The sequence below is a fragment of the Electrophorus electricus genome, chromosome 11 (genome assembly GCF_013358815.1).
Source record: "Electrophorus electricus isolate fEleEle1 chromosome 11, fEleEle1.pri, whole genome shotgun sequence".
NCBI classification, from domain to species: Eukaryota; Metazoa; Chordata; class Actinopteri; order Gymnotiformes; family Gymnotidae; genus Electrophorus; species Electrophorus electricus.
Window position 1 is genome coordinate 16668516 of NC_049545.1, and position 10922 is coordinate 16679437.

The window sequence follows — 10922 nt, forward strand, 5'->3', positions numbered from 1 at the left end:
TTCTACAAGCAGTGCAATGGAAATTTTCAGCTCTTCCCACCACCAACTTGAATACCTACCTAGCAATTGGGGGGTGGGGGGGTGGGGGTGGTATTTAGTTAACTTTCTCCATTCTTGGTGCATTATGGAATGTTATTCAGTTAGCTAGATAGCTAGCTATGTCAAATAAACCTAGCAAAGGTTGTTCCATTTCATGCACATGACTAACCTTGCCATTAACTTACATTTTTTATACTAGGCTATTAATTAGGCTATGAGCCAAATGATCATCTTAACAGAAGCACATATGGTGGCAGTTTATTAAGATAGCTGGCTAGCTAATTAGATTATTGATTTATGAAATGACTACCCAGCTAACACTACAAACCAGCAACATAATCAGGTCATAGTTTTTGGTCAGTTTGTAGCTTGTCAGCTGTCAGTAGTTCCAGTACAGTTTTTGCAGTTATAAAATTTTATTTTGTACAGCCATAACATTGTCCAACTGTAGTATATCAATTACTACAGTACAACCCACTTAAAGAAGTTGTATTTGCCCTCAAATCCTATGGTCCATAAGTGAACAAGAGGATGAAAAGATCTGATCAATTGTGAATAATGTTTGATGAAATAGTGTTTTGGCCAGAGTCTAAATTTACATTTACAGGAATTTAGCAGATGCATTTATCCAGAGTGACTTACAAAAGTGCTTTGTCATTTACTCATAGAATATATCCTAGCCAGTACAGCAGGTTAGAGTCCATTATACAAATGATCTAGAATACTGTAGAAATACAAGGATCACTGCTGCTGCCTAGAAGTACAAAATATATAAGGTCTCTCTTAAACAAAGATCAGTGCAATATACACTAAGTACTAGTTTGTTAGTCCACATCGGTGTAATAAACAATACCCTACAATAAGTAACAGTTTCAGTTAAGTCAACATAGGAGCAGTGTCACTGGTCATTTAAATATTCTATGAATAGATGGGTCTTTAGTCTGCGTTTGAAGACTGCAAGGGACTCTGCTGTCTGGACAGCAAGTGGGAGTTCATTCCACCATCTTGGAGCCAGGACAGAAAATAGTCTTGATGCTTGTCTTCCATGAGACGTGAAGCATGGTATTTCACGCCGAGCTGTACATGCTTGTGATACAGTTTGGATTGTAAGTACTTCAGGTACCGGTTGGGCTTTGACCATTGACCTCATGTATGAAGGCGCTGGTTAATTTTTGGCTTTGTAGGCAAGCATCAAGGTTTTAAATCTAATGCGTGCAGCTACTGGAAGCCAATGAAGGGAGCGCAGCAGTGAAGTGACATGTGTGAACAAGTTGTAGAAGTTTGATGGCTCTTAGAGGAAGACCAGCAAGTAGTGAGTTGCAGTAGTCTAGCTTTGAGATCACAAGAGACTGCACAAGCACCTGGGTAGCTTCCTGTGAGAGAAAGGGCCGAATCCTTCGTATGTTACAAAGGAGAAATCTGCAAGACTGGGTTAGATTGGAAACATGAGTTGAGAACAACAACTGGTTGTCCAAAGTTATGCCCGGGCTACAGGCAGCTTTGGATGGTGATACCAGAGAATTCTCCAAGGAAACTGTGAGGTCATGGTAAGGGTTGGGAATACTTGGGACAGAAGCTTAGTTTTACTGGGGTTGAGCTTCAAGTGTTGGGCTGTCATCCATGACGCAATGTCAGTCAAGCATGCTGAGACACACTTGGAGACCTGCAAGCTAGAGGGTGGTACCTGCACACATATTCTGACCTTAAAGTCTGGACAAAGCCTGCTAATCCATTAGCTGCTGCATCATCTGCTGCAACTCAAAAGACCTTTGATAGACTGACCAAGTGACTTAATGAACATACCATCTTGTTCTAGTGTTTAAATGTGTTGTTCCAATGGACCAAGAAATTTTAATAACCACAACTCTGGAGATCAGGTTCTTTACATGTTTACATATCTTTGCAGGTATACTGTATAGTACAAGTATACTGAAAGGAGTTTGTGTATTTTCCTTGAAGGATTTCCTAAAGGATTTAAAACTTATGACTCATCAACATTTAAAATGACTGGCAATCTTAGCTCATGTGGTGATATCAGCTCATTTGCATGAAAGTATGAAACAACTCAATGACTCGTAGTGATTGGGCTGAGAAAAATGTATTTCTTGAATTTTATCATGTACATCAGTATGTTTGATGAGCTCCTTAATAAGAAGTGTATGAACATACACAGCTGTGAGCCCATTCTCAATGGCATACTGAAAATGCATGACCTCAGGATAGTTTCTCTAAAAAGCATTTTTTTCACTTATAGGAAGGTAATTCTCATATTACTATCCATATTACTATCAAATATTATCCATATTACAAATCATAATCACATGGGAAAGGACTGACTTTTGAATAATGGTTACGTTGCTAACGATAATGACCAAGTAACTGGCCATGAGAATCAGAGAAGGCATCAGATAACTTACATTAGTCAATAAGCATGTACAAATACAAACCAACTTGTAAAATGACTACCAGGTAAGTAATATCTATTACAAAAACTTGGAATTATAAAGGAGCTTTTTATTTCAATTATTGTCTAAAGCTTTCTTCAGAGAAGAGTATAGGAACTGGTTTCTACTAGAACTGCTGAATTTCCCCCTCATCTTTTGTCCCTTTTGGAGAGTGTAGTTGCCTTACTTAGCCTTACTGGGAGAGTGTAGTTGCCTTACTGAGCACTTAACACTAATACTTATCAGACTTACCTATGCACTTATCTTTTAGGGGCTGGATATGTACTCCGTCTTCATTGTATCCTCCTGTTCATCCACACAAAAATACAAAACGTTTTGACAATGCAAATGTATTATTCTATTTGACAATGCCAGAGCATAACAATATTGTATAGAAAAACAAACAAACATTCAAAAGCACCTATGAATTGCTTTCACATTGAGTTATCTGCTCTTATCACCAAAAATGTAAGCCTGCAAAGTAATAATAATAAAACATATGTTTAGTCAAACTACTATACATTTAGCAAATTTAAATCTTAATTACATGGCAACAGTAATTAAGATTTAAACTCTAATTTCTAATATATTTCATGATCCATGATCTTTTCCCTTTTAAAACCACTTCTAAAACTTCACTCCTAAAACGTCTGTTTTTCTTGCATTTTCTCTTGTCTTTGCAGGGATCTCAAACACAGACAGTGGAAATTAAAATTTAAACACAGACTAAAGCTGAAATAAAATGTACTTCACACACTTACAACTGCTATGGGTTTCCAGAGTTCATGTTGCCTATAGGATTGCCAGATTTCGGGAATAACAGCTCTCCTTTATCAATCAGAAAACAAGTGTGGTGGAAATTTGAATAAACAGACGTGATTAAAAGAGTAATTTAATAAAGAAAATAGCACATACAAAACACAGCTGTGTGAGAGCTAATGCTCTGAAGCAAAGGCTCTAAAGGGGTAGACTGGCTCTGCTCCTTATACCTAAACTTCACCCCCAAAGAGGGGTGCTCTGTATCCCTACTCCTTATCGCAATGAACATTCCTGCAGTACCAGAGCACTCACCAGGACAGACAGTTTGCAAGATAAGCCTAATCCCTCTTTACGACACTTGCAGGTCACGACACATGCAGGTCATAAGGCAACATTCCCACAGTCGTTTTGTTCACACAATATACAGAGACAGAGTGTGCAGACTCTATTCATATAGGATTATATAATGAAAGGATTAACATGATTATATATGAATCATTACATATGAATCACACGATAATACATGATCGAATAATATTTTCCATCACATTGCCCCCCCTTTGATTCTGATACAATCATTTGTAATTGCATAGGGTTTAATAATGTTCTTAGTCTATAGAAGTCTTCGTCCTGCGCGTGCAGTGTTTTCTCATATCCACTCCTAAGTATTTAGTCAGAGCTTTTAACCCTTCGTGTACGAAGGGTGTTCCGTTGTCACTGGACACTCGTTGCGGCAACCCCAACCGGGGAATCATTTCTCTCAGTAGCACTTTTGCTATTGCATCACTATCTTGTTTTCCCGTTGGGAAGGCCTCCACCCACTTACTAAACATGCACACACACACACACACACACACACAAGCATGTATCTCTTCCCTTCTGCTTGTGTTAGTTCTACAAAATCTATTTGCCAATGTTGAAATGGTTCACTAGGCGGCGGATGTCCGGCGGGGGCATGTTTGGTATGATTGTCTCCATGCGGTGTATTTTGTGTACATACCAGGCATCGGGAACAAACATTTTGGGTATGTGTGTTTATTCCGGGTGCATAGCAATGTCTCGTTATACTCTCCACTATCCCCCCTTTGCTCATGTGACTCCTCCCATGAGCAATCTCAATTAGTCCTTTCATATAAGCTGTGGGGAGACATGGTTTGTTCATGCCTGGGTGTACCCATATCCCGCCTATTTGTTTACACCCACCTTTTTTCCATTTCGCATAATCCTGTGCTAACTTACATGCCTGTATGAGTGCGACAAGCTCAGCTGCCTGCGCTGAGTAGTTAGATGGGAGTGGTTCTGCTTTCACCACTTCCGTGTGTGACATGACAGCATATGCTGCTCGATTAGTGCCTTGAGAGTCACGTTTGGCTGAGCCATCCACAAACAACTCCAGGTCCGCATTAAGTATCGGTTCCTCCTTTAAATTTATTCTAGGAGATGTTGCAATTTCTAACACTTGTTGGCAGTCATGGGGCTCCCCCTCCTCCTCTGTAGGCAATAGAGTGGAGGGGTTCACGGTTGTGCATCGTTTCACAGTAACGTTTGGCATGTCCAATAAAGCAGTGTGGTACCTGAGCCATCGCTGAGTGAATAAATGTGCCACCTTTTGGTCCTGCAATATTCGCGATACTGCATGGGGAACGTATAGGGTCAGATTAGCATACCCTACTATATCTCTGGATGCTACTAGGGCCTTTTCTGCTGCGGCTACTGCTCTTATGCACAATGGCAGGCCTGCTGCAACTGCATCCAGCTTTCCTGAGAAGTAGGATACTGGCCTCTGTTTGTCCCCGTGTTTTTGCGTTAAAACACTTGTCATGTATTGTCCTTTCACATCCACTGTCTGTTCGAATGATTTACTGAGGTCTGGGATGCCTAAGGCGGGCATGACCTGTAATAATTGCTTCAATGCTGTAAAGACCGCTTCAGCCTCTGGCGTCCACTCTAACTGGGAGGAATTCGACCCCTTGGTCGGCATTATATTTCTGAGTGGCCCCTCATGCTCTGCATAAGATGGTATGAATGTTCCACAATAGGAGCACATGCCTAAGAAGGACAGCAGCTGTTTTTTCATCATAGGCTTCGGTATAGTTAAAATAGCATTCACCCGGTCTTTAGTCAGCATGCGCGTTTGTTCAGTAATGTCATGTCCTAAAAAGTGCACTTGCTGCTTACAAAACTGTAATTTAGATTTGGATGCCTTGTGGCCTTCCCCTGCTAAATGATGTAGCAGTGCCACCGTGGCTTGTTTACACGCTTTTCGTGTTTTTCCACAAATTAAAAGATCATCAACATATTGCAGCAGAGCTGTTCCTTCAGGAAGCTCTAAAGCCTCTAGGCTTCGGTGTAGGGCGGCATTGTAAATAGTTGGTGATTCACAATTCCCCTGACACAACCTCGTGAATTTGTATGGCTTTCCTTCAAAAGTGAAAGCAAACCAAAATTGGCTATCCTTGTGCACAGGTACACTGAAAAAAGCATTGGCAAAATCAACTACACTGAACCACTTGCTGTCTGGTGGGATCTGAGAGAGAATGGTGTGTGGATTTGGAACTTCTGGGGCTCTAGGTTGTACTGCTGCGTTGACAGCCTGCAAATCCTGCACAAATCTCCATTCATCTTTCCCTGGTTTCTTAACTGGGAAGATTGGAGTATGTACTGGTGAATCTAGGCATGGCACGATTACTCCTGCTTGCTTTAATGATTGGAACACAGGCCTAATACCCTCTGCTGCCTCTGGTTTCAGAGGGTATTGGTGTTGGTGTGGTCTATAATCAGATTTTGGGGTGATGTGGACAGGCTCGCATCCTTTTATTAAGCCCACATCATTTTTTCCCTGTGCCCATAACTCTGCAGGAACTGTTTTCAGTTCCTCTTCCTCTTCCTCTGAGAGGGTAACAGAGGCTGCCATAATCGTCATATTTGGACTCACAAGCTCGACCCCCTTTTTGCAATTTAACCTATACGGGGCTGGCATTTTCCACGCTTTTATGCTCGAGCTGTACATAATTTCACACTGGGATTCTTTTACCCAGTCAGTTGCGCTCAACACGCGTTTAGTCCATAGTCCTACTCTCTGCCAGTCTGGGTCGGCATGTGTGCTAGCCAGCGACACATGAGGCGCTGCATGTGAGACCGAATATAAAGATTTTTGTTTAGCTGAGAGCTGCATCAATCCCGCAGCCCACTCACAGTCCCATGCTATAGCTGTGATAATCAAACTGTTGCTGCCCCCTAAGTCAAATTTCTGCTCAAAATCAACGTCTGGTCCCTCATGGACCTTCATCGTACAGTGAATAGAGTCACTTTGTTTAATGATCAGCTCAGCAGGTAGCGTGTTAGTAACTTCAGTCATAAAATGTGTTAGTACTTCCCCAGCAGTGCACTGCAATTCATAAACATACAAAGGGACCCCCGCTTCTAACTGGACTCCCTGTGTGGGTGTTTCCCACGTGACAAATAACCCCTCTGGGTTGCTGCTAATTGTGCATTCAAGTTTACACATTAGGTCTCTAGCTAACAAATTAATTGGACACGTTTCTGACACCAAAAAGCTATGTTTAAATTGACTATTTCCTAAACTACATTGGAGAGGCTCGGACATCCTTTCATCAATGGGATGACCTCCCACTCCAATTACTGTTATCCCATACCTTGGTCTCATTCTACATTCTAATAAACCTTCTCTCAACACCGAGTGGGTGGCACCACTGTAAACCAAAAACTTAACATTTTTTCCCTCTACATTCACAGTTACTTCAGGGAGACCTCTTGACCCTTTACTAATCTGCTGTAATAATTGATAATTTAAATATATTACTTCCCTTTTGCCGTCTTCCTTCAGTGGCCCGTCGCTGTCCTGCCTCTCCTCCGCCCGTGTCTTTTTTAACTTCCACAGCCGTGCTGTCACTATCTTCCCCTTCTTCTTCAGGACAATCTCTTGCAAAGTGTCTGAATTTTCCACAATTGTAGCATTCCCTTCCTCCAAACTCTTTTCCTCGACCTCTTCCTCTCCCTCGTCCGCGTCCGCGTCCTCTGCCACATCCACGACCTCTTCCTCTGTCTCCTACTTTTTGGAGCATGGTCAGCATCGCCTGGTGGGTGATGTCGGCACGCTGGCGCTCCCGTCTAGCATCCTTCTTACCCAGAGTAGTTTCATGATGCTTGGCGTGTTCTTCAATAGTTGACAAAGGGGCTCGACTATAACCGATGCAGTTTTTTCTGATGAGGTCGCTAATGTCCTTTCTCATATTCATAAGGAAGCTATTTCTCAGATGAGCTTCCCACGCCCCCACTTCTCCGGGGCCCGCTGCACGTTGTGCTGGTGCATCAATTCCACAATGATCAGTATGGACGCGTGTCAAACGGACGAGGAAATCAGCCACGGGCTCGTCATCCCTTTGTTTGCATGCTGCTATCATATCGGTGTTAATAGTTGTCGGGTATGCTGCTTTCACCCTTTCGATGAGTCCTCTTATCATCTCTCTGTATGGGCCATTTGAGTCAAGCTGGCCTTGGGGCGTTGCATTCCACTCATCTCCATCCACCCAGTCTCTGTCAATGCGGTTACACTGCGGTCCGAGTCGAATCATCAGCAATCGTCTCAATTCAGCCTGAGTTGGTCTGCAGGACTGCACAAATGTCGTATCGCCTGGGTTGCCCCTTCCGTCGGCCGCTTTCATGATGTCGTCTGCAGTCCAGTGGCGATGGACCATAATTACTCCATCTGGTCCAGACACCTCCACCATCAGGAACTGCGGGGCACAGCCTGCCTCAGGCTCTGCAGATGGCCTTGTAGTGGTGTGACTTCGAGTGCGATGAGCCACTGGTGAGGTTATTGCCTCCAGTTATCGTCTTGATTCGTCATATAGAGACGGCTTTGATGTTAGCGATGAAGTCCCTGGCTCAGGATATGGAGGTGGGTTTGTTAGCGCTGGTGGCTGTTGAATCAGCTGGGGGGCTCTCGGCAGGGCGGCATCGAGGTCAGGATCAGCTAAGCAAACACACTGAGACACTTCATTATTACCTTTTCTATGCCCTACCTGCTGCTTCTGTCTTTTTTCAGCCTCCTCTAACCACATTTTTGCCTTTTCCAGCATATCTTCACTGTTCTCATCAAAATATTTCCAGGCTTTCTTATCAGCCTCCCTTGGTTTAACCTTTACTCTTTCAACCAATTTAAGTAAATATGCAACACTCAAGGTCCCCGATGCATTAAACCCATAGTATTTAATCCAAAACGGGACATATTTATTTACATGTTCCCCATAGTCTTTAGTCATTTGGAAGAACAGGCTACTAGAAAATTTATCTTTGCTAAATTCATATTCCTTACTTTGCCCTTTACCCATTTTTTTTATTTTTATTTTTTATTTTTTTTTGTAGGTAAGGGTGATTGCACAAATGTGATTGCAATATAACCAAATAATATGAATAATATGGGTACGGGTGACTCTCTCCCCTTTTTTTTTTGGTTTCCCTTTTATTATTTTTTTTTCTTCTGTTAATCACATCTCTAACGTTGCTTTAATTTAGTATCACTCCAGTAATTCGTGCTGGTTTACAGAGTTTCCTTCTTTCTCTACGCTATTGGAGTCCCAGACTCCTTTATGATGGGGTGTCCTGTCGGCCAAGGCCTATTTTCTCTTACACTTGTACGTCTACACAGTGTGCTTAACTCTTTTAGGCTATTGGAGTCCCAGACTCCTTTATGAGCGCTAGTATTCCTCTACTACGCTGCTTACACAGGCACGCCCTCAGGCAAACTCTGGCGGATTTCTATATTTGTACTTTTAACGATTGGTTTACTATCTCCACCACTTACTTTCAGTCCATTAGATCAGGCGGAGCACACCACCGGAGTCAAGCGGGACATCATTCCCTGGTTACGTACTTTCCCGTATTCTTGTGGGTTTCCCTCTTTCTCCAGCTCAGTCGAGAAATTCTCTCTGAGGAGCGTCCTCGAAGTTCAGTCACCGCTGCTCCGCGTGGTGCCCCTCGCTGATCCTGCCCACAACGCCAATTTCTGTGGTGGAAATTTGAATAAACAGACGTGATTAAAAGAGTAATTTAATAAAGAAAATAGGACATACAAAACACAGCTGTGTGAGAGCTAATGCTCTGAAGCAAAGGCTCTAAAGAGGTAGACTGGCTCTGCTCCTTATACCTAAACTTCACCCCCAAAGAGGGGTGCTCTGTATCCCTACTCCTTATCGCAATGAACATTCCTGCAGTACCAGAGCACTCACCAGGACAGACAGTTTGCAAGATAAGCCTAATCCCTCTTTACGACACTTGCAGGTCACGACACATGCAGGTCATAAGGCAACATTCCCACAGTCGTTTTGTTCACACAATATACAGAGACAGAGTGTGCAGACTCTATTCATATAGGATTATATAATGAAAGGATTAACATGATTATATATGAATCATTACATATGAATCACACGATAATACATGATCGAATAATATTTTCCATCACATTGCCCCCCCTTTGATTCTGATACAATCATTTGTAATTGCATAGGGTTTAATAATGTTCTTAGTCTATAGAAGTCTTCGTCCTGCGCGTCAGGATCCTTTATACTTGTCTGCGCTGCCAGAGCCATCGCTTCGGTCATTCTGCTCTTCATGGTTTCTAGTCATCTGTAGGGCTCTCAGGTGCTTTTTTACAGTGGGTATGGTGTACCCAAGTGGCTCTTCCGTTGGTTTTGACAGCAGTATTGGTCGTCAGTAGCACTTGGCATGGCCCTCTCCACCTGGGTTGACTCCACCGCTTCCTTCGGAAGTCTTTAATCAGCACCCAATCGCCTGGCTGATGCGTATGGAGGGGAGTATCCGTCACCTCAGGAAGGACTGCCTTCACCTGCTTAGACACATGGGAGAGAGATTCGTGCAGAGACACACAATACTGCAAAAGTGACTCATTGATCAGGTTAGTGTCCCAGTCGGGCGGTCCTACCCCTGTGTTGGGAGGCCATCCAAACACTATCTCAAAAGCCGATAAGCCTGTTCGTGCCTGCGGCCTGGTTCGACATTGCCACAGGACTAGGGGGAGACATTTAACCCAATTCATGCCTGTTTCCTGCATCATTTTAGCTAATCCCCTTTTAATGGTTCCATTTGCCCTTTCTACCGCCCCTGCACTAGCAGGGTGATAGCTGCAGTGTTTTCTCATATCCACTCCTAAGTATTTAGTCAGAGCTTTTAACCCTTCGTGTACGAAGGGTGTTCCGTTGTCACTGGACACTCGTTGCGGCAACCCCAACCGGGGAATCATTTCTCTCAGTAGCACTTTTGCTACTGCATCACTATCTTGTTTTCCCGTTGGGAAGGCCTCCACCCACTTACTAAACATGCACACACACACACACACACACACACAAGCATGTATCTCTTCCCTTCTGCTTGTGTTAGTTCTACAAAATCTATTTGCCAATGTTGAAATGGTTCACTAGGCGGCGGATGTCCGGCGGGGGCATGTTTGGTATGATTGTCTCCATGCGGTGTATTTTGTGTACATACCAGGCATCGGGAACAAACATTTTGGGTATGTGTGTTTATTCCGGGTGCATAGCAATGTCTCGTTATACTCTCCACTATCCCCCCTTTGCTCATGTGACTCCTCCCATGAGCAATCTCAATTAGTCCTTTCATATAAGCTGTGGGGAGACA

General features: G+C 43.1%; 1 protein-coding gene across 1 annotated transcript; it reads right to left on the bottom strand.

The window, feature by feature from the left end:
* Positions 1 to 2749: 2749 nt before the first annotated feature.
* LOC118242233 lies at positions 2750 to 8242 on the bottom strand. The gene is made up of 3 exons (XM_035531761.1): positions 7066 to 8242; positions 3245 to 3311; positions 2750 to 2789 (listed from the first exon to the last, which is right to left on the bottom strand). The coding sequence occupies exons 1-2, from the start codon at positions 7991 to 7993 to the stop codon at positions 3250 to 3252; spliced, it is 990 nt and encodes a 329-aa protein (XP_035387654.1). The 5' UTR covers positions 7994 to 8242; the 3' UTR covers positions 2750 to 2789; positions 3245 to 3249.
* Positions 8243 to 10922: the final 2680 nt, after the last annotated feature.

Excerpts from the sequence above, each read along its gene's own strand:
- LOC118242233 (XM_035531761.1), bottom strand. The coding sequence starts at position 7,993 with ATGGTGGAGGTGTCTGGACCAGATGGAGTAATTATGGTCCATCGCCAC. Across the intron at positions 3,312-7,065 it reads AGGAAGACGGCAAAAGGGAA|GAGAGCTGTTATTCCCGAAA; the intron begins GTAATATATTTA and ends TGATTGATAAAG.